The sequence below is a fragment of the Podarcis cretensis genome (assembly GCF_951804945.1).
Source record: "Podarcis cretensis genome assembly, chromosome: Z".
Classification (NCBI taxonomy): domain Eukaryota; kingdom Metazoa; phylum Chordata; class Lepidosauria; order Squamata; family Lacertidae; genus Podarcis; species Podarcis cretensis.
In genome coordinates, this window is record NC_137184.1 from 10378898 (window position 1) to 10403484 (window position 24587).

The window sequence follows — 24587 nt, forward strand, 5'->3', positions numbered from 1 at the left end:
TATCCACTTCTCACCACACACATTTTTATCCACTATCTTTTCTCCTGACACTCATTATTCTGCAAGCACACCACTGGATAGTTTAGGTTGGAACATTTCTACAGTTACTTCTACCACTATCTTCCAATAACTGGTAACTTCTTCCTTGTTTCTACACATCTCTCACATGTGGTAAAAAGTCTCCCTCCAGATGCTGATTTTCCACATTTCCCAATATGTCAAGTACCACTGCATACCCCACCCCACTTTTCAGTTTTCTCTATATTCTTTTTTTTTTTTTATTGCTATTAACTTTGTTTTTTTTTTTTATAATAATTTTTATTAATTTCCACACATATAATAAAGAACAATATAAAACAGTATCACATCATACTCATCGGTTCTTACCCTTCTTTCTTTGACTTCCCCATACCTCCCCATCCCTGCATCCTTGTTTAATAATTCTTTAGCAACCCTTAAGTCCATTGTCTTAGTTCCCTTTCGTAAAAGTTTCTTAAGTTTTTTTGTTTACTGCTGCAATTCTTTACTTCTTACCCCCTGACATCCTAACATTCCTCAATTTTGCAATTATTTTTAAGATATATTTTGAAGTTCTTCCAGTCCTCTTCCATTGTCTCTTTCCCCTGGTCCCGGATTCTGCCCGTCATCTCGGCCAGTCCCATAAAGTCAATCACCTTTGTTTGCCATTCTTCCAGAGTAGGTAGTTCTTGCGTCTTCCAATACTTTGCCAGTAGAATTCTTGCTGCTGTAGTGGCATACATAAAGAAAGTCCTATCCTTCCTTGACACCGCTTGGCCCACCATGCCCAAGAGGAAAGCCTCTGGTTTCTTAGGAAAAGTCCACTTAAGGACCTTCTTAATTTCATTATAGATCATTTCCCAGAAAGCTTTAACCTTTGGGCAGGTCCACCAAAGGTGGTAGAAAGTGCCTTCAGTCTCATTACATTTCCAACACTTATTATTAGGCAAATGATAAATTTTTGCAAGCTTGACTGGGGTCATGTACCACCGGTAGATCATTTTCATAATATTTTCTCTTAATGCATTACATGCAGTAAATTTAATACCGGTGGTCCATAACTGTTCCCAGTCAGCAAACATAATATCATGACCGATATCTTGTGCCCATTTAATCATAGCTGATTTCACCGTTTCATCCTGTGTATTCCATTTTAGCAGCAAGTTATACATTTTTGATAAGTTCTTAGTATTGGGTTCCAACAATTCTGTTTCTAATTTTGACTTCTCTTTCTGAAATCCTAATTTCCTGTCCTGTTTAAACGTCTCATTTATTTGATGGTAATGCAACCAATCTCGGACCTTAGGCTTTAGTTTCTCATAACTCTGAAGTTTCACCCTTTCACCATCGTATTCTAAAATCTCATGATATTTTGGCCATTTAGAATCCATATTAAGCTTTTTTACTTCCCTAGCTTCCATTGGTGACACCCACCTAGGGGTTTTACTTTCCAACAAATCTTTGTATCTAATCCAAACGTTATACAATGCTTTCCTTACAATATGGTTTTTAAAGCTTTTATACACCTTTACCTTGTCGTACCATAAGTATGCATGCCAACCAAAACTATTATCGTACCCTTCCAGATCCAAAATGTCAGTGTTCTCAAGAAGTAGCCAGTGTTTCAACCAGCAGAAAGCTGCTGATTCATAATAAAGTCTTAAGTCCGGCAGGGCAAACCCCCCTCTATCCTTTGCGTCAGTTAAAATCTTAAATTTAATTCTGGGCTTTTTGCCCTGCCAGACAAATTTTGATATATCTTTCTGCCACTTCTTGAAGCATTCCATCTTGTCCACAATCTGCAACGTCTGGAATAAAAACAACATTCTAGGCAGTACATTCATCTTAATAGTAGCGATTCGGCCTAGCAAGGAAAGTTTCAGCCTTGACCATATTTCCAGATCTTTTTTAACTTCTGACCAACATTTTTCATAATTGTCCTTAAATAAGTTCACATTCTTGGATGTTAAGTTTACCCCCAGGTATTTTACCCTTTTTGTTATCTCCAAGCCTGTTTCATTCTGAAAACTCTCTCTTTCTTCCATTGTTAAATTTTTTTCCAACACTTTCGTTTTTTGTCTATTCAATTTAAAACCTGCTACTCGACCAAATATATCAATTAATTCTAATACTCTTTTAGTACTAGTATCTGGCTGTTGCAAAGTCAATACTAGATCATCTGCAAATGCTCTTAATTTATAATGTCTAACTCCGACCTGAACTCCTTTAACCAACTGGTCCTTTCTAATCATGTTTAACAATACCTCCAGGACTGATATAAAAAGCAAAGGGGATATTGGGCAACCCTGTCGTGTACCTTTTTCTATAGGTATTTCTTCTGTTACCACATTATTTACAATTAATTTGGCCTTTTGTTGAGAATATATTGCACCTATACCGTTTTCAAAACCTTGGCCTACCCCCATCCCTTGGAGATTCTTTTTCATAAAAGTCCAACAAATGTTGTCAAAGGCTTTCTCCGCATCCACAAAAATCAAAACTGCTTTCCTATTAATGTCAACATCCAGCAGCTCCAAAATATCTATAATGTTTCTCACATTGTCTGACATATGTCTACCTGGGAGAAAGCCTGTTTGGTCCTTATGAATCTCTTCTGCTAAAACTCTTTTCAATCTTTTTGCCAAAATGTCTGCAAAAATTTTGTAATCCACATTGAGTAAAGATATAGGGCGGTAGTTTTTAACCTGGTTCTTCTCAGTCTCTGTTTTCGGTATAAGTGAGATGAAAGCCTCTTTCCACGATTCAGGTGCCTTTTTCCCCTTCAAAATTTCATTGCAAACTTCCTTCAATGGTTGTGTCAGCCATTCTTTCAACATTTTGTAGTATTTGGCCGTCAGGCCATCTGGTCCTGGTGATTTTCCCAATTTCATATTTTGAATGGCACCCTCTATTTCTTGTTCTGTTATTTCCTCATTTAAGATCCTTTTACTTTGTTCTGAGATTTTTGGTAAACCGTATTTTCTGATGAATTCTTCTATTTCTTGCTCGTTGATTGGCCCTTGTGCATACAATTTCTTAAAAAAGCTTTGAAAACAATTGTTGATCTCATTGGGTTTATGGATAATTTTTCCATCCATTTCTAAACTTGTTACAGTGTTCATTTTCTGCCTTTTTTTCAATTGCCATGACAGAAGTTTCCCACATTTATCCGCTGATTCAAAAGTTCTTTGTCTCATTTGCCTTATCTTCCACTCTATTTGTTGGTTCATAAGCTCCATGTACTGCATCTGATAGAACTTTATTTCTCTCAAAATCTCATGGGATTTTGGTTTAGACCTCAACTTCTTCTCTCCTTCTTTTATTTTTTCTAAAATTTTTTCCTTCTTCTCATTTTGTTGCTTCCTCTTAATAGAATTTTGTTGAATTAGGAAACCTCGCATCACGGCTTTACTTGCGTCCCAAATTATTCTTTTTTCCACATCTGTTTTCCTGTTGATCTCAAAGTAATCTTTTAATGTTTTAAGGGCCTTCTTGTGGATCTCTTCATCCTTAAATAGGGTGTCATTCATTCTCCATCTAAAGGATCCAGTTGTTGTTAGTTTCATCTCCATCTTCACCGCATTATGGTCGGAGCACGTTTTTGGACATATTTCTACTTTTTTTGTTCTTGGCGCCAGACTACTAGAAATCCAGATTTGGTCTATTCTTGTCCATGTCTCTATATTCAACTGTCACTGAGAGTTGAGAGTTGAGAATTGACTGAGAAACTGACAAAAATCAGTTCTCGGTAACTCTTAAGAACATGACATAAGTGGGGAAAACTCTGGCTTCAGATGTTTTAAGCTATGACTTCCATCATTCCAGGCTGATGGGAGTTGAACTCCCAACAGCATTAACAACCTTCAGAAGTGACACAATAAAGAAAAAAACCTGTTCTTGGGTGTCATGGTACAAGAGAGCATTCATGATGTGTTGAAAACAGGCTTATGTTTAATTGCAAACAAACAAGCCACATTATTACTACTTTCCATTTAATCTAGGGTTTAACTGTGGAACTCACAGTCACAGTATAAGGAGAAATGGAATCAGGCACACTTATTGAACATTAGTAACTTTTTATGGCAATAACATACCACAATAGTAATCATGAATAAATAATAATACCCCCACAGCTGCCATCTTGTGTTATGCCACACATGCCACAACACCCATTTGTGATTGACACCCACAGAAAACTTTCCAATTGTGCCAACAGGCCCCAAAAAGGCTGGGGACCCCTGAGTTATGTGATCCCTGAGTTGGAGGCCTCCCCACCCTTTGTGCCTCCCTTCATAACTTGACAACCGAAGAAGAGCTTGCTGGATCAGGCCAGTGGCCCATCTAGTCCAGCATCCAGTTCTTACAGTGGCGAACCAGATGCCTGTAGGAAACCCACACGCAGGATTCGAACACAAGAGCACTCTCCTGCCCTGTGGTTTCCAGCAGCTGGTATTCAGTATTGCCCGACTGTGCAGGCAGAGCATAGCCATCATTTCTTGCATCAAACAAGACCCTCTCCAATTCTATGGTACCAAATAAGATGTCAGTCCCACCTTAATGATGGTAAGAGTGCAATCTTAACAAGGAGTGCTAAACATAGGTCAACCATGCACCTCAAAAGCAGAATTCAGAAGCCATACAACATGGTAGTTGTATGATATGCAATTCAGAGAGCCCACTGAACTGCATTCAGCTTTAGGAAAGCCTCTCTTGGTTTTCTTATTTCTTGCAGCAACTGCAAAAAAAATAAAAAAAAAAATGCCACATTGCTTGGCTATAATCTCCATCCTGAAGTTCTCACTTCTCTGGCTAACAGGAAATTTAAAAGAAACCATCAGTCCTTAGGACAGAACTAGAATGGAAGGTACAGTATCTATATGAGTAGGACCACAATCCCTAACAGACTTGCTAGGCAGTAAGCCACCTTAAACACAATGGCTCTTATTTCCAAATAAACACAAGTAGGATTGCACAAGGAGAGCACAAGGAGAAGGGGACGACAGAGGACGAGATGGTTAGACAGTGTCCTCGAAGCTACCAGCATGAGTTTGACCAAACTGCAGGAGGCTGTGGAAGACAGGAGTGCCTGGCGTGCTCTAGTCCATGGGGTCACGAAGAGTCGGACACAACTAAACGACTAAACAACAAGGATTGTGCTGAAAGTATTTTCATCAACTGCATTACAAAAAGGCAGACTGCAGTTAATATGTGGCTTGGGGCTGGTTGAGGCCAATGGGACCTGTGGCAAAAAACATCTGGAGGGCATCAGGTTGAAGAAGGCTGGTAGCAGGGGCAAAGGGGGGAGGCAGGGAAGCCATAGCCCCAGGTGCACGATTGTGAGGGGGTGCAAAACAGGTGCCTCCACGCAGGAATCCCCCCCCCACCTGTCACCCGGAAACTCTGGGCCTCAGAGCCTGGCCTAGCCTCACTGCCACATCTCCAGCCCCCTCATGGGGGGGGGGGTCGCATGCCAAGGGCCATGTTGGCCGGCTGGGCTTCCCCCTACACAGGTGGTCAGGGGGCACAGTGCCGCCTCATGAACCCTCCATGCTGTGCGCATGTCCCTGTTCCTGCCCGATGCAAGGTTTCAAGGGGAAACTGAAACTGATGGTCATAAATATACATTAATTTCCATGACTAGAACACAGATGGATACAGTGTGTAATGTTGAGCTGAGGAAGTCTGTGGTAGAACAGAACAGTACAGTGGCACCTCGGGTTAAGTACTTAATTCGTTCCGGAGGTCCGTACTTAACCTGAAACTGTTCTTAACCTGAAGCACCACTTTAGCTAATGGGGCCACCCGCTGCTGCCGCGCTGCTGGAGCACGATTTCTGTTCTCATCCTGAAGCAAAGTTCTTAACCCAAGGTAATATTTCTGGGTTAGCGGAGTCTGTAACCTGAAGCGTATGTAACCTGAAGCATATGTAACCTGAGGTACCACTGTACTGGGTCCAGAAATTCGCTGCCTCAGAATCTCTGCTGTTGTTTGAGAAGAAATATGTTTCTAGCCCCCAGTAGTTTAAAGGATTTGCATGGCAGGGGGTGTGGAGGTGTAGGCAGTGCCTACCAAAACAGTCATGGGAGCAGCTGATTAAGATGCTCAGTAGGTCTTGACACAAGGTTCTGGAATAGTATCATGCTGCTTCCTTAACAGGTCAAACTAGAAATAAATTATGTAATGAATATAATATCAAACCTGCAAATCTGCTCAATTTGCAGGTGACAATTTTTCTACAACTATATAATATGCTGATTGTAGAATTCATCTAAGTGGTAAAGAGTTCGCATCACCTTTTTCTTTGTGTGTTAGATGTATTATTCTTTATTTTTCCATCATTCAGCCTGTGCATGCCATTTCTTGTGTAGCCAAGATTTTCACCCATATAAAAGTAGGAGGTAGCAGCTCATTTGGGAGAACCACAAGGACTGTGTACTCATGGACCATGGAATACTGGGAAGATGGACAGAATGGAATAACCTAGAAAAGGGCACGATCAGCTGGAATTTTGAACAGATGCATTCTGCAATTATATATATGATATGCACGTATGGCACTGATATTTATATTTATATCTGATATATTTATATACAGACTACACACAGTACTGGATGAGTTAAACAGATCCTTCATCAAGGATGGGTCATATTCAACTACTGTAAGTTGCACTTGGAGGAGACCCATTGAAATTAATGGATCTCACTTAGTCATGTTCATTCTTTACAATGGGTCTATTCTGAGCAGAACTAAAAGTGAATATAACCCTAATCCTTAAAATTGTTGCTAGTGCAAAAAGGATGGTGCCTTTGATGGCTACCCTTGACTTTGGTCCATGACCTCAGAAAAATCTTGCTGCTATCATAGATGGGATGCTGACATAGACCAACCACTGGGTCTCTGACCCATTATTTCCCATATCTAGTGCACTTTTGCAATGCATGACAAATTATGCCATCACTTTTTCTATAGCTCCCTGAATCACATTCTCAAGAAAGTCAAGAACAAACATGTTCCTTTTGAATTCATGATACTCCTCTCTTGAACATGCATTGGAAATTCATCCTGTACAACTTGCTCCCAAATACTTTTTGGGTGAACCTCCCAAGGGAAATATCAGTAATGTTTCCTGTGTTTACTACTTCACCACTTCAAATGGTATCTTCTGTAGCACTTTGTTAACTCTGCCTATTAGTGATGTGTTATATCTCCAGAGTGTTGTGTCCTTGATCAGGGATTCCCTGGGCAAATCCGGTTGAAAAGGAGACCGACAGTGGAAGACAATTGCAACATCTGCAGGGACTTCCACACTGCCTCCGATCCCCTGAAGGACAGAGTGAACAGACGTCTGAACCACTTTCCTCGGATCAACAATCATTTTCCTTGGGTTTATGATCTCTTTCTTGTTTGGTTCTCGGAGGACATGCTGCAGGATGTTGACTCCAGGTACCATATTCCAAGAATGTGGAACATGAACAGGGGGGAAGGTGAAGACATTATTTGGGAAAACGTGGTTCTCAAAGAGGAAGATACCAATCTCCGGATTTTGTTTCTCAAGGTTTTGCATCAAGGTTTTCCAATCCATATGTTGAACAGGAAGAATAATTTCATCAATGTCATTCAGCAGAACATACCTGCTCCTGTACATATTCCGGTAGACACAGTCATTCAGAGCAGCGATTTGTCCATAGTAGCCAATTTTGGTCCCATCATTCGTGAAATGCCATTCATTAGAAACACTGAGATAGGATGTGATTGGCCAGGGCACCACCTCCACAGTACCTTCCACCACATAGAATTGAAGGACTTTCTCCATCAACTGGCTGCAGCTGTTCTTATAGATCACCACCTTCTGCACTCCAAGGAATTTATACATTTCCATGCTCTGCACGAACTGGAGGACGTTGTTATAGTCTCCAAACATGGTGGAGATGCACACTGTGAAGTCCACCAAAGTGCTCTGTCGCTGGCGATTTTTTATTTCAAACCGTGGTGACATGCCACTGTCAGATCCTTTGCCAGATGACTGCAATGCCATGTAACGAGGCTCACAGTGTGAGGGTTCCAAACAAATCAAGTCTGTGACCACATATGGAAATCCGAAACGATCCAAGTGGAACTCTATTGTAGCCTTAGAGATAAAGGCCACATCATCAGCTGGGCAACAAAACCAGCAATAGTGGTCCTTAACTTCCTTGTGATGTACAATCCCAATCACCCGAGTCTGCTTTTCCACCCTGTCATCGAAGTATGGAGTGATGATAAAAGATCTGTTGTCACTCAAAGCAGAGATTGAGTTATTGGTGACCCATCCTTTGCAGAGGTCTTTTTCTTTCTGTGCAACAAGTTTGGGTAGTAAAGAGTATTTCTGTATCCGGTAGTAGGAAAGTGTTAGTATAGAGGCAAGAGCCAGCAGACATACCCCTGTAGCTAAAAAAGTTCTTCTTCGAAAACGGAACATCATTTCCAGCTTGAGATCCACACCAGCATCTGTTCCACTGCTGAGCCTGCAACAGAGAGAAGGTTGTTGAAGTTTTTTAATGTTACATAAAATAGTAATTTTATTGTATTTTAAGTTACTGTGAAAAATCTATGAACACATGATGAGAGCTTGTATTTTTCCATTGCAATATATTCCATGGGCTAGAAGTGTGACTGGCCATGGATCTTTGGATAGAATTTCATAATGTTTATTTAGGTTTATGAAGTAGCCCATTCGGAGTCACAGAGTTGTTGCAAGCTGACACAGATCTTCTCTGGGTGTTGCCGAAGATGCAAGCAAGCAGGAAACAGAACGGGACAAAGTTCATTTATTTTTAGCTGGAAAACCTGGTTTGAGATGTTCTAGAGCCTTATACTGGGACCAGTGCATTTAAGAAGGGAAATGTATAACTGAGACAATGTATCAATTACTGTTTTCATAACATTTAAATCAAGTTTCTGAAGTAAAGCTTTAAAACTTAATTATTGTGATGGAATTTTTTTTTTCTATACAAGAGACCAGAACAGGGAGAAATATGCAAATATTAATAATTCACTGCAGATATGACTAATTCACAAAGGTGAGGCAGGGAAATCTGTTTGTGGTTATTGACACAGCTCCATTTAATTTCATACTACAACAAAAGGCATCAAACAATCTGACAGTAAATAAATATATTGCCAGTTCTTAAATATGGGTATGTCAAAACATGCATTCTTCAAATATAGTGTCATATATGCAACAAGAATATATGCTACATCATCTGCATAGCTAGGTGTATATGAATTGAGCTCAGTATTAAAAAAAATACTTCTAAAGCTCTATAGCAGGGGTGGAGAACCTGAAGCCTAGAGGCTGAATGCAGACCTCCAAGCCTCTCTGTTTGTCCTTTAAGATTCTCACCATCCTTTTTTTTTTTTTTTTTGCTGCTGAGCAGGAATGCCAGATGGATGCAGTTGGGAAGGCTTCTCCCGTGGCAGAGCTGGGGGTGAGTTTTTTTAGGGGTGGGTAGGCCAGACACCTAGACAGCATCTTAAAAAGCAGAGACATCACCTTGCCAACAAAGGTCCGTATAGTAAAAGCTATGGTTTTCCCAGTAGTGATGTATGGAAGTGAGAGCTGGACCATAAAGAAGGCTGATCGCCAAAGAATGGATGCTTTTGAATTATGGTGCTGGAGGAGACTCTTGAGAGTCACATGGACTGCAAGAAGATCAAACCTATCCATTCTTAAGGAAATCAGCCCTGAGTGCTCACTGGAAGGACAGATCCTGAAGCTGAGACTCCAATACTTTGGCCACCTCATGAGAAGAGAAGACTCCCTGGAAAAGACCCTGATGCTGGGAAAGATGGAGGGCGCAAGGAGAAGGGGACGGCAGAGGACGAGATGGTTGGACAGCATTCTCGAAGCTATGAACATGAGTTTGACCAAACTGCGGGAGGCAGTGGAAGACAGGAGTGCCTGGCGTGCTCTGGTCCAGGGGGTCACGAAGAGTCGATTAAACAGCTAAACAACAACAACAAAAGGCCAGACACCCATAAAAGGTGTACTGAGGTATGGAATTATTGACTAACTCCTCAGATTGTCAGTTCTCCCTTGAGTTTTTCTTCAGTAAGTGATCACAACGCTTACAGAGCAAGACTGCGTCCAGCCAATGGAAAGCCTATGGTCTCAATAACTGCCATGGGGTTATATTTATCCCAGATCCCTTCATTCCAGGCTGCCAGCATCACTGGGTGAAGCAGTGCCTGAAGACGTACACCCAGAAGCCTAATGTGTGCAATTTGGATATGCGCTTGTCTTCTACGGAGACTGCTGATCTCAGCATCAGTCAGCATCAGTTGCGAAACAAAAGTTCAAGCAAATGGCCCTCAAAAACTTTACTGGAAAAGCTTTGCTGGGTGACTTTGTGTCACCATTATAAATGGAATACAAATAAATATTCAGCCAACCACTACGCCCCCTTTCCATCTGACTTGGCTTTCCTCTCGGAGCAAGGGGCTAAAGCTTGTAGTTTTCCACATTTCCAAGGGGAAGCAGGGATTCTGAACTACCATCACTTTGATTCATCTCTGGGAATTCATGTGGATTAGTCCAAATTGGACTGTTTTCAGCCACTTCTATCATTCAGTTTTGGACAGTCATCCATATTTTTGTTAGGTGGGCTGAAACGAGATGAAGCCCCTGTGGCCATGTTCATGCACAGCGGGGACATGATGATCATGTCCGGCTACAGCCGCCTGCTGTACCGTGTATGCCCCAGGATTCTGCCCAACCTGGAGGGGAAGCCCTTGCCTTCTTGTCTGGAGCTGCCTCTCTCAGCTGACCTTCCTGAAGACTCTGTTATGGAGGCCTGCTCTCAAGAGGACAAGCAGGTCTGTGCCAAATATCTGCAAGCATCCCATATCAACATGATTGTCAGGCAGGTACCAGCTGAAGGTCAGAGCTTCCCAAGTGAAGCCAGGATGTTTCCTCCCTAGGCTCTTATCATGAGGAGCACAGCAAAATAAAAAAAGCACAAGTCTGGTAAAGACAGCTGAAACCTGCAGTTTCCCCTTCCTTCAACATAGACTGTGTTGGTAACAACCCAGGAGCAGCCTGGCCATATGGAGCAGCAACTAAAACAGCAACATACTCATTGGATGTATAAAAAATGTTTTGGACTTTGTGGGCAGAGTACATGGCTCGGGCCAAAAGACCACTTGTGTTGTGTTTTCTCCCAAGGTCACACAACCAAAGAATGCCACTCCGGTGCTTTGGTTAACACTGTCTGAATATAATATACATTCCTTGGGGAAAGAAAAGATTCTCATCATATCACACCCACTCCCCTGCCACACTCCCTACTGACCCTGCTTCACAGTATCCTTGAATGTCTTTGCCAGGCTCAAATGTGTGCTGGAAACTCTGGCAATGCCTCTTACTAGACTGAGTGGAGAGGAATGGGTGAGTGTGAAGATGTTAGCCTGTTATACAAAGGCAACATTTACATCAATTGCTCTACTTGCTTTTGCTTCTGGCTCTGCCCACCACTGGCATGTGGCCCCCAGAAGGCTGCCCAGTAGGAAATGTGGCCCTTGGGCTGGAAATATCACGCCTGCTATATCAGGGCATCAGTATACATATACTGGGTGCACATGACAAAGGCGTGTTAGTGCTGTTTCCTGACAAGGTGGACTCAAACTGTATTCCAATAAAATGCTCTATACATGAAGCAAGCAATAAAAATAAAATGTAAAAGCATACAGCATCTACTGCAGCACATTGCTACAGCAGGCAGAAAACAATTACCATATTTTTCGCTCTATAAGATGCACTTTTTTTCCTCCTAAAAAGTAAGGGGAAGTGTGTGTGCGTCTTATGAAGTGAACGCAGGCTGCGCAGCTCTCCCTCTTGCTTGTCCCGCTTTGCTGAAAAGGCTTTGCGTTGCTTTCGCTGAAGCCAGAACAGCAAGAGGGAGAGCTGCGCAGCCTTCATTCACTTCATAAGATCACTCTTGTCGTGATGCTTTAGCCTGATCCTCCCTCCTCCTCCTTCTTCAACAACATTTGATTCAGAATATTTTTTTTCTTGTTTTCCTTATGGTCAGGTGCATCTTATAGAGCGAAAAATATGGTAGGTAGTCTGCCAAGACCCCCAGCAGTTTTCAAGTAGCCCATCTCAGGTGGTGGGGAGCTTGGAAACCTATGTTGTAATGTAAACCGCCCTGTGGTCTTTTGATAAACGGCAGTACAGTGGTACCTCGAGTTACAAACGCCTCAGGTTACAAACTCCGCTAACCTGGAAGAGTTACCTTGAGTTGAGAACTTTGACCCAGGATGAGAATGGAAATCGTGTGCTGGTGGCCTCTGGAATAAATTAGGTTCGTAACTAGAGGTACCACATCTTAATTAGTTCCAGAGGTCCATTCTTAACCTGAAACTGTTCTTAACTAGAGACGTGCTTTCGCTAATAGGGCCTCTTGCTGCCACTGCGCCGCCGGCACACAATTTCCATTCTCATCCTGGGGCAAAGTTCTCAACTTGAGATAACTCTTCCAGGTTAGTGGAGTTTGTAACCTGAAGCGTTTGTAACCTGAGGCGTTTGTAACTAGAGGTACCACTGTATATAAGCGATAAAACTGTACAGAGAGGTAATCATGTTAGTTGGTTGCAGCAAAGAGTTTTGCCGCCCATAAAGACTGGCAGAAACCTGAAAGGCTTCGTGGTCCATTGTATACCTGCTCAGAGTTGGAGGTCAGTGGGGGATGCACTTCTTAAGGTCGTGCCATAAAGTTTAGCTGAGATCCTAGTTCTTGGTTCAAGTTTCCCCTCCTGAGCAAGAGAAAAGCTGACTCCATCTTAAAATATTTAAATATTTAAAGGTGGCTGTTGTCTTGCCTCTAAAATGTCTCTTCTCCAGATTAAATGTAGAGCAGATTCTCTTAAATACTAGCTGAAGACTTGTTTTATTTGATGGGAGGGAGAGGAATGGGAAGTCCAAGTTCCATCCCTGACTCCCCTCAACTTATTCTCCATAAGCTGTTTTTGGGGAGAAATGCTCAGTAAAGACCATCCCAAACCAAAAAGCCTTTCTTCTGCAACAAGGAGTCAAATGTGGTCTAACATAATGCATTTTCATGTGATATTTTCACAAATATGTGTATTTTTAATGTGTACTTTAGTCTACGCAAATTTGTGCACAGAGCTTGGCTGGAGAACTACACTGCAAAATTTGGAGAAGGGAAAGTTTTGAAAGATGGCCATGGTTCAGTTCCTATACTGTTTCAGAAAATGGAAATTATGTTATTTGCCTTTAAGTAAGAATGGAATAGAGCATCTCTCTCTCCACCACCCCCCCTGCCCCGCCCTTCTTGCTAAAGTGTCTCAGCAGGCTTCCAAGGGCTCCAAAGCTGGGTTCAATGGAGTAGATGAAAGCAAACCTTGTGCTACAGGGAAAGGCTCTACTGGGCAGCTACTTGAGGATTTAGTGAACGCAGCAAAGTAGGCCTTCTTTGTCACAATAGCAGGCACAATCATATGATGCTGTATGCTTTTACATGTTTGGGCAGTCACACCTGTAACAGATATTGCACCCCTTGCACTCCAGCTGTTTCCAAGCCTTTATCCTTGCCTGGAGCTCCCCAATAAACACGAGAGCTGCCAGAACTCCACAGAGCCATAGACGGCACTCAGGTGCAATTGTGTCTATGGCTCACTGTGCCCTCCTATTCCATAATACAGGTGTGAGCCTTCCTTAAAAAAACAACAACAGCAAGAGAGCTTTAATCTAACATTTTTAGAGAATTAATTTGTTTCAGCATTGGTAATTTGTTCTGCAATTTATGATTTTATACTTTTCATAAAGTTTAACTATCTCATTGTGCACCACCAATATATACTATAGCATGCACACACAAATTATATAATTAAACTGCTTCTTTAAAAACCATATTTGGACCAGTGGTGGAGCATATGCCCGCGCTGCCCAGGGCAGGCGTGCTTCCGAGGGGCGCGGGGCGCAGAGGGTGCCCTCCATGGCGCAGGATAGCTGCTTGGGTGCATGTAGTGGCATGTGTGCCCTGCAGCTGGGGGCAGAGTGAGCCACCAATGGTGGACATTTGGCACACCTCCTGTCGCAACTCCCAAGCCTCCCTCAAGCTGTCAAAATGAAGGGGAAGGGGGGGAATGCTGCTGGCAAAGTGGCGCAGCTCCTCCTCCTTCCCCCGGCAGCTCAGGGTAGGCTTGGGACCCTCAGCGAAGACACCTGGGGCGGTCTGCCCCACCCCACCCCTTCTTCTGCCCTGATTTGGACCTGGCCATTATAGCCAATTATTGCTCAGTCTCAAATCTTCCGTTTCTGGGCAAGGTGACTGAGCAGATAGTCACAGAACAACTCCAGGCGCGTCTGAGGGATGTGGACCATTTGGATCCCTTCCAATCAGTATTCAGGCGCCATCATGGGACTGAAACTGCCTAGCAGATGATCTCCAGCGGGCTAGGGACAAAGGTGAAAGCTGTTTCCTAGTTCTGCTGGATCTCAGCACCTTTTGATACCATCAACCTAGGCTCCTTCCTTCTGGGCCATGTCCAGAAAGTGGTGTAGGGGGATGAGTGTTTGGACCCCTGGGCACTCACTTGTGGGGTGCCTCAGGGCTTCGTACTCTACCCCATACTTTTCAACATCTATATGAAACCACTGAGGGAGATCATCAGGGGTTTGGACTGGGTATTTACCAATATGTGGATGGTACCCAGCTCTACCTCTTGTTTAAATCGCAACCAGTGAGTGACTGGATGCGGTTGGAGGATGGATGGTAGGACTGTTTCTGGGGGACACAGGATGGGTAGGTGTGGGGGACTCCCTGGTCCTGAATAACTGTGCACAGCCTTGGAGTCATTTTGGACTTAGCTGTCCATGGGTGTAGCCAGGATTTTTGTTGGGCGGACAGGGCTTGGTTAAGGGGAACGTGATTGTTCAGTTAGATACCGTAGTTTTACTTGACCTGGGGGCGGGGGGCTGCCCCCTGCACCCCATTAGTTACACCCATGTAGCTGTCCATGGAAGCTCAGGTTAATTATGTGTCCAGGGTAGCTGTCTACTAGTTTCACCTGGCACAATGGCTGAGACCCTACCTGCCTGCACCCTGTCTCGCCAGAGTGGTATACGCTCTGGTTATCGGACTACTGCAATGTGCTCTATGTGGGGCTATCTTTGAAGATGGCTTGGAAACTACAATCCAGAATGCATCAGCTAGACTGGTGACTGGGAGCAGCTGCCAGGACCATAGAACAACAAGCCTAAAGGATCTACATTGGCTCCCAGTACATTCAGACACTCCAATAGTCCCCATTTTCCAGGGACATCCCTCATTTAGAGAAGCTGTCCTGGTTTCTGATTTGATCCTGGAATGTCCCGCTTTCCCTTAGGATGTCCCTATTTTCACTGGAGAAATGTTGGAGTATATGGAGTTATCCAACCCCCAAGCCGTCTGAAGGTAATCCTGTATTGGGAAGGTATTTAAATTTTAATGTTTTATTATGTTTTTATATATGTTGGAAGCTGCCCAGAGTGCTGGGGCAACCCAATAAGATGTGTGGGGAATAAATAGTAAAATTATCATTATGGAATGGGATGTCCTTATTTTCATCAGAGAAATATTGAAGCGCATGTACATTTCTGTGCACAATTCAAAGTGTTGGTACTGACCTTTAAAGCCCTGAACAGCCTTGGCCCCATATACCTGAAGGGGTGTCTGCGCCCCCATTGTTCAGCCCAGACACTGAGATCCAACTCTAAGGGCCTTCTGGTGGTTCCCTAACTGCGAGAAGTGAAGCTACAGGGAACCAGGCCATAGCTGTCAACTTTTCCCTTTTCTTGCAAGGAATCCTATTCGGAATAAGGGAATTTCCCTTTAAAAAAGGGAAAAGTTGACAGCTATGAACCAGGCAGAGGGCCTTATTCATAGTGGCACCCACCTTGTGGAACATCCTCCCATCAGATGTGAAGGAGATAAAGAATTACACAACTTTTAGAAGACATCTGAAGGCAGCCACTGGTACAGGGAAGTTTTTGATGTTTGAGCTTTTACTGTGTTTTTATATATTTTGTTGGGATAAATAATAGAAATATAATAATTTTTCTATAATCTATCTATCTATCCTCTATCTACACACACTCTCTCTCACACACACAAGTGGATCTACTATCAAACTAATGAAGCTTAAGCTTCAGGGCTCGTAATCGGGGGGGGGGGGGCAGAAGCAACTTTAGTCCGCATTGGTTTAAAAAACTGGGTCTAGTGGCATGACTCAAATAGACTAATTTTTGTTGTATGTATTTGTACAGTCAAACCTCATGATACGGATGCTTCAGGTTATGCATTTTTGGACTGCAGACCGCAGGAAACCCAGAAGTACCGGAAAGGGTTACTTCCAGGTTTCGCAGCTCGCGCATGCACATAAGTGCCAAATCGTGCCCGCGCCGGCGCAGTGCTTCAGGATGCGAACGCTGCGGGTTGCAGACATTCCCCTATCATGGATTACGTCCGCAACCTGAGGTTCCACTGTATATATTTCAACAATCCCATAGTTTGAGAGTCAGTAGCACAGAGGTTGTAAAGGATCACATTTATACTAAATAAGTAAGCAGATGAGACACACACAAAGACCTCAGTTCTATAACATGCATAGCAGCAGGACATAAGCAAAATTAATTAATTAATAAAAAATATCAGTAAAAACAGAAATTACCGGAGAAGAGAAAAGTCATCAGCCAAAGATAAAACCCTCCAAACAGCTTCAAGTAACTCCTAATGTCTTCTGAAAGATCCAGGTTTATGTACTTCCTACATATATTATTAAAATCTTACTACCATTAAGCAAAGCACATTTTTAAAAATGTTTTTCAGAGACCACCAAGGAGCATAATTATTTAGCACATTTAGCACCATTTAGCACAACAAGACAAAGGTAAAATGGGACACAGTACCTGCTTTTGTCTTCAGGTCACTCACACAGGAAAGTGCCAATTGTCTATTTCCCTCCTCCTTTTCACCCTACAAATAAAAAACCAGAAAATCCGCCAGAGCAAGCATGTTTCAAAAAAAAAGAAAAGTTAATGCAAAGAATCCCCAGCTCTTCCAATCTATCCCCAAAATATGTATAAGACCATCAGCCAATAGTCTGATGTCTTGTCTTGTTCATAGCAGGAGAAAAGTAAGAGATGAGAAGATCCAGAGACGCATCACAGTATGCAAAATATTTTAGCAGGAACAGCTAGCATGATGTAAAGTTTGAGTTTAGTGGAATAACAAGCCTAACAAGTGGCTGAGGAAAGGAGATCATAATCTGCTGTTCTTTGAAGGAAAGTCTAGCTGTGATTCACCATCTGACTGCGATGTTGACCCAGAAAAGGGAGAGAGAAGAGACATACCTTGGCATCATGAACTGAATTAGATGGGAGAGCTTTCAGTGTGCAGTTCACATCCTCCTGATCTCTCCCTCTCTCCTTTTCATCTGATCCAGGTGTCAGCCTGCCTGTCCTGAGCAGCTGTTTGGAACCAGTAATGAGCTCAATTTGGGTGAATGAACTGAAGCTTGATCCACGCAAATAAGAAGTGCTGTTAGGTAATAACATATTACCAAAGGATGAAAGTGGTTCTCATGTTCTGGAAACCCACAGATTAAATGACTGCAACATGCCAGATTCAGGTCTGTCACCGAGTTACACCTTCAAATTACATTTTGGACAAGGTGCAGTCTATAAATATTATTTATAAATAAACTGGGAGGAGATTTCAAACCATTCAGAAGCATCCACACAGATGCTAGATTGTTGACTGGGACCAGCTGAATGGGGGGGGGGTCATATTTTCAGTTCTTGGGACTTTCTCCAGATGGCCTGTTTATGGAGCCTTTGTTCTGATTTCTTTGCAGGGTGCTTATATGATAATGAGCATTTTTCCTGTGTCCAAGCTTATTTGCTTCTGGGCTGTTTCTAAGTGTTCCCATGGGTTATTCGTTCATCCCATACTTTTCTATGCATTTCCCAATCACTTAACACACACACACACAAAGTCTGGCTCTTTTTTAAGAGCAGAGTTGTGGTTCTAGAGTGACAGAGAACTTTTAATCACAATCCTAGGATTTCTTGCCCTCAGAAGGGTGAAACTCTTAAACATCTTGGCTAGCTGCCAGTCTGTTTCTGATTAAGTGTCCAGAGTGTGCTAATGATAAGGTTGCCATCTTTGTTCTGGCAAAACAGGACAAGGTGTGGCGGAGGGGTGAGATGATTTTTCTCTAAGCTGGTGCTCAATGACTTTTAAGCAATACAATACAATCCACACATAGTGGTGGAGTTTCATGCTCCCTCACCGGGGGCGGAGAGCAGACAGGGCAGGGCTGGTGTGCATCCTGGGGCTGTGGCGTGGCGCCTGTGGGGGCGTGGTGCCCAGTGTGGGCAGGTGGGGCAGCCGCGATGGCACCCCATTGGGATCGCGTTGCCTGGGGCGGTGCACTCCCCCCGCACCCCTCTTCCTCCACCACTGTCTACACACACACACACACACACACACTTGTAAATCTCTGTGCTTTGCTAACCAGAGTTTAAATACATGACCACACACATGCAGTACTGTACAGTCATACCTCGGGTTACAGATGCTTCAAGTTGCGTCTTTTCGGGTTACGGACCGCCAAAACCCGGAAATACTTCCAGGTTTTGGCGGTTGCGCATGCGCAGAAGCTCTAAATCGCACATTGCACATGCGCAGCAGATCCTGCACGGATCACGTTTGCAACCCTGTCCTCCACTGTACAATGATACATGCAGGCCAGGACAAAATAAACAAATAAATAGAGGAGCATATTCTGATGAGGGGGTGAGCTTTGTTCCACATGTTAAATTTCTGAAAAAAGAGAAGATAAAAGACAGACCGGGGGTGGGGTGGAGGAGGGAACCTTGTGGAGAGCTAATTCTCTCCCACCCTACTCTCTCAAATATTATGCAGATAACTATGATCAGAACTGGAACTTCTGGGCTACATTGAGACAAAACTGTTTGTTTCTAGAGACTCGGACCCTGCTGCTCTCAGAGGGTCATGGCCTGGTGACTAGAGAAATAATCTATTCGGTGGTGGTATCCCCACTGATGGGACATAGGAAGCTGTCCTATCCTGAGTCAGACCATTGGTCTATCTAGCTTAGTGGTGTCTACACTTGACTGGCAGAAGCTCTTCAGGGTTCCCAACAGGGTTTCTGACATTCTCAGCCCTACCTAGAGATGCCAGAGATTGAAACTAGGACATTTTACATGCAAAGCACATGCTCTACTAATGGGCTATGCCTCTTCCCCAATAGAAATGTACCTGACTTTGAATCATATGCCCCTAGAACTTCAACCTGGGTCTTTAAGTATGGCAATAAAGGATATACGGTATTCTGCTGTTGATGTTATTGTAGCACAATCCCTCCTCCTCTTCCAATCTTCCCCATCCAGACTGGTCTAGGGACAACCAGTCAGTTCCATTCCATGGAATCATTGTCATTAACCCAATTGTCCCATGGAAAATGATTTAACCCATGGAATCATTGTCATTGTTCCAATTTTCCAAGGACAGTCCCGGAATTACAGAAGCTTCTGATTTGATCCCAGAATGTCCCAGTTTGCCTTTTTCTCCCTCTCCATGTCTTGGAGACCAATTGAAAGTGAAGCTGGGGGGGGGGGATATTTCTTTTTATAACGAAAATAAAATATCTGTGCCAAATTAAGGCATACAAAGTCCTACGTACAATTTCAAAGGAAACTGTCACCAATCCCCTATAAATCCTTTAATTGCAATGCTTCAACTGCCAGCCATTTCTTAGGAAACATGTGAAGCGTTTATTCCTTTATTGTAAATGGAGCTTTACACTATCTACTCAGAAGTAAGTCCCACTGTATTAAATGGAGCTTACTCCCTGGTGACTCGGTAAAGACTGGGCAGCCTTACACTGCAATCCAAAGCATTTTTACGGGGGTGGTGCTGTGGTCTGAATCACAGAGCCTAGGGCTTGCTGATCAGGTTGGTGGTTCGAATCCCCATGACGTGGTGAGCTCCCGTTGTTCAGTCCCTGTTCCTGCCAACCTAACAGGTTGAAAGCACATCAAAGTGCAAGTAGATAAATAGGTACCACTCCGGCGGGAAGGTAAACGGCATTTCCGTGCACTGCTCTGGTTCACCAGAAGCAGCTTAGTCATGCTGGCCACATGACCTGGAAGCTGTCTGTGGATAAACGCCGGCTCCCTCGGCCTATAGAGCGAGAAACCCCTGAGTCGTCCACGACTGGACCTAACTGTCAGTGGTTCACTGAGTTCAATAGGATTCACTGTCTGGTATGTTCCTGATCATTCTCACAATTTCTATTACTACTGCTGCTGCTGCTGCTACTACTACTACTATTATTACTTTTTCCTTTCTTTTGGGAGTAACTCAGATGTCCCAGAGACCCAAATAATTTGCTTCTCTATGCAACTACAGCAGCCCGAAGAATATATGCCCAGAAATGGAGGAAGGGAGCAGTACCAACAACGGAGGAATGGTAGATGAAAATGATGGAATATGCAGAATTGCAAGCCTAACCAGTCAAATAAGAGATCAAGAAGAAAGGGTATTTAAGGAAGATTGAAAAATGTTTGTAGAATATTTGAAGAATCATTGTAAACTGGTTAGAACGTTAGCAAGTTTAGAGTAAATCCAGCAGTAAAATATATGTTGATATAAATAGAGAAAGGGAAAAAACATGGAATAGAATATGCAGCAGTAAGGGGTAATCAGAAGGAACCATGTAAAGGTGTTCAATTCAATGTTTTGCTTTGTTTATGTGATCATGAAAAATTATAAATAAAATTCCATTTATCTGTGGAAGGTGGTGTAATTGGCTCAAGGGGACCAATGTACGTAGGTGCGCATATGACATCTATGTATATAGTGAGATCAAATGTGGGAGAAGCCTTCTGATGTATAATTAGATTGCCCTATTTTCATTGGAGAAATGTTGAAGTGTATGCATTCCATCATCAGTGCCTAGACTAGGATCTCTTAAGTGTTTACACTCTCTCACACAGGCCAGACCGGCAAAACTTGTTCTGGGTTTCAAACCATGTGGGCAAAGATGTGAATCACCGGGCCCTGATAACCTGTTTTGGATGCTGTTGCTTAAAGAGAGCAATATTAAGCAACAACTAAAAGAAGCAGAGAACTCACTGGCAATGACTCACATGGATCTGGGGCGGGAATTTCCATGCTTCCTTTTCCCTCTGCATGCTTTCCACACAAATGCACACTCCCAAACCTCTGCTGCAGATACTAGGCTTGCATTATTTCATTAGATTAATGCATCCTTGGCAGATAACCCTGGCTATGCAGGAATATGTCAAATGAAAAGAGATGTTCACACACTCTCAATATACGTGTATCACCTTGCCACTCCAGATCCACTCCACTTTGCAATGCAAGTGCAGAAATACATGGAAGCAATATAGCAAGCAAGCGACAACAGTTGTGATTGACCAATCTCTCCTTTCTGTAGAGGCACTAGGAATGCCTGGAAAAGAAGAGTCCTGCTGGATCAGACCAATGGCCCATCTGGTCCAGCATTCTGTTCTCATAGCGGCCAGAGCTTTTTTTCTTAAAAAAAATGATTAGGGGTACTCTCATTTCCCTACTCATTTTGAAATACTGCCCCTCAATGAGGCCAAACTTAGATTCACAAAATGTTTAGGGGTATGCACACCTCTGTATTCCCCCAGAAAAAAAGCACTGATAGTGGCCATCCAGATGCCAAAATGGGAAGCCTGAAAGTACGACTGCCCTGCATGTCTACAGTGAATGTTCTGTGTGGGTTAGTTCACACAGAAGTACCTTATTTGCTCTTTTAAAACAAACAGACATAACCTGAGAAATAATCTAAGGCCAGATCCAGGTGCTCTTGGAAGCAGCAGCTTTTGTAGCTCCCTTTCTATCAGGGTTCAGGCCTGGTTTTGGCACAGAAACTGCTTTGGTCGCCTTGCATGATGACCTTTGTCAGGAGATAGAGGAAATATGTCCTTAGGTGGCAACATGAGAACAGGTCTTTTCTGCAGTGACTCCCCAGGGAGGTTCGCTTGGAGCCTTTGGATGATTAATATTCTATAGCCTTTTAAATGTTTGTGGGAGGGTAAGGCTTTGGAAAACACCTGCCTGAAACCCTGTAGATCTGCTGCCAGTCAATATAGACAAACTCAAGTTAGATTTGGTCTGACTAAAGACTTGTCCACACTTCCGCTAGTGCTGCGCTTAGAAAGCATGGGTTAGAGCAGTTTTCCACTTGAACCATGCTTTCTAGGTGCAGGTTGGAGCAGTTTTCCCTCTGACAAGATACTTTCCCATGGAAAATCCACTCTTTAGTGATAGATTGGAACAAAGGCCAATCCAGGGAAAACCCGAATTGCTGTTTGCTCTGATTGAGCACTAAATAGCAGTTGCCATGGGAGAAAGCAGCAAGACAATAGGAAGTGTCAATAAGTTGTGTTACACAGTATAAGGCAGCTTCCTGTTTCTAGTTCTTAGGAAGGTTCTGTACAAGCTTCCTGAATGTTCTCAGCCAATAGCGTATTTGGCTTGATTGGTTTGAAAAAGATGCAATCTGGAGATCTGTGCTCATAATTTTAAATTTCGAGTATAGGGGGAGGGGGATGAGGCACTGTGGCTCCCACAAGGTGCCAGATACTCTGCTACTGAGCTAAGGCCACTCCCCAACTGCTTCACACTTCTTTAGAGATATTTGCACCAGCTCCTTTCCTGAAATCTCTCTCAGCAGGGACACACAGAATTGATTACCATATTTGCTAGGGTGAGCAGCTAGGAAGGAAAGGGTTCCTGCATTTTAAAGAGTTATGCAGAATGGCCCCTTCATGGATCACTGCCTTGCCGTGGCGAAGGGGCTTGAAGAACTCAGAGAAGCTATGAACTATGCCGAGCAGGGCACCCAAGATGAACAGGTCATAGTGGAGAGTTTTGACCAAACGTGATCCACCTGGAGGAGGAACCGGCAAGCCACTCCAGTATCCCTGCCAAGAAAACTCCATGGACAAAGACAACAGGCATATAAAAGTTATGACGCTGGAAGATGAGCCCCTCAGGTCGGAAGGCGTCCAACATGCTACTGGGGAAGAGCGGAGGGCAAGTACAAGTAGATCCAGAGCTGATGAAGCAGCTGGGCCAAAGCCGAAAGGACGCTCAGTTGCGGATATGCCTGGAAGCGAAAGGAAAGTCCAATGCTGCAAAGAAAAATATTGCATAGGAACCTGGAATGTAAGAACCATGAACATGGGTAAGTTGGAGGTGGTCAAAAATGAGATGGCAAGAATAAATATTGACATCCTGGGCATCAGTGAACTAAAATGGACGGGAATGGGTGAATTCAGTTCGGATGACCATCATATCTACTACTGTGGGCAAGAAACCCGTAAAAGAAATGGAGTGGCCCTCATAGTCAACAAAAGAGTGGCAAAAGCTGTACTGGGATGCAATCTCAAAAATGATAGAATGATCTCGATACGAATCCAAGGCAGACCTTTTAACATCCCAGAAGTGCAAGCTGGATTTAGAAGAGGCAGAGGAACCAGAGACCAAATTGCAAACATGCACTGGATTATGGAGAAAGCTAGAGAGTTCCAGAAAGACATTTACTTCTGCTTCATTGACTATGCAAAAGCCTTTGACTGTGTCGACCATGGCAAACTATGGCAAGTTCTTAAAGAAATGGGAGTGCCTGATCACCTCATCTGTCTCCTGAGAAATCTCTATGTGGGACAAGAAGCTACAGTTAGAACTGGATATGGAACAACTGACTGGTTCAAAATTGGGAAAGGAGTACGACAAGGCTGCATTTTGTCTCCCTGCTTATTTAACTTATATGCAGAATTCATCATGCGAAAGGCTGGGCTGGATGAATCCCTAGCCGGAATTAAGATTGCCGGAAGAAATATCAACAACCTCAGATATGCAGATGACACAACCTTGATGGCAGAAAGTGAGGAGGAATTAAAGAACCTTTTATTGAGGGTGAAAGAGGAGAGTGCAAAATATGGTCTGAAGCTCAACATCAAAAAAACGAAGATCATGGCTACTTGTCCCATCACCTCCTGGCAAATAGAAGGGGAAGAAATGGAGGCAGTGAGAGATTTTACTTTCTTGGGCTCCATGATCACTGCAGATGGTGACAGCAGCCACGAAATTAAAAGACACCTGCTTCTTGGGAGAAGGGCAATGACAGGCCTAGACAGCATCTTGAGAAGTAGAGACATCACCTTGCCAACAAAGGTCCGTATAGTTAAAGCTATGGTTTTCCCAGTAGTGATGTATGGAAGTGAGAGCTGGACCATAAAGAAGGCTGATCGCCGAAGAATTGATGCTTTTGAATTATGGTCTGGAGGAGACTCTTGAGAGTCCCATGGACTGCAAGAAGATCAAACCTCTCCATTCTGAAGGAAATCAGCCCTGAGTGCTCACTGGAAGGACAGATTGTGAAGCTGAGGCTCCAGTACTTTGGCCACCTCATGAGAAGAGAAGACTCCCTGGAGAAGACCC

The 24587-nt window shown here is 43.3% G+C and overlaps 1 protein-coding gene and 1 pseudogene across 2 annotated transcripts; one reads left to right on the forward strand and one right to left on the reverse strand.

The window, feature by feature from the left end:
- Positions 1–6312: 6312 nt before the first annotated feature.
- LOC307207885 (uncharacterized protein) lies at positions 6313–17226 on the reverse strand. Its single transcript, XM_079962160.1, has 2 exons — positions 16967–17226; positions 6313–8522 (listed from the first exon to the last, which is right to left on the reverse strand). Exon 2 carries the CDS (start codon positions 8477–8479, stop codon positions 7154–7156), a length of 1326 nt encoding a protein of 441 aa, XP_079818286.1. The 5' UTR covers positions 8480–8522; positions 16967–17226; the 3' UTR covers positions 6313–7153.
- Positions 9444–11027, forward strand: LOC307207788 (nucleic acid dioxygenase ALKBH1 pseudogene; annotated as a pseudogene). The gene is made up of 2 exons: positions 9444–9485; positions 10079–11027. The product of its transcript is annotated as a nucleic acid dioxygenase ALKBH1 pseudogene (transcript).
- Positions 17227–24587: the final 7361 nt, after the last annotated feature.

Excerpts from the sequence above, each read along its gene's own strand:
- LOC307207885 (XM_079962160.1), bottom strand. The coding sequence starts at position 8,479 with ATGATGTTCCGTTTTCGAAGAAGAACTTTTTTAGCTACAGGGGTATGT.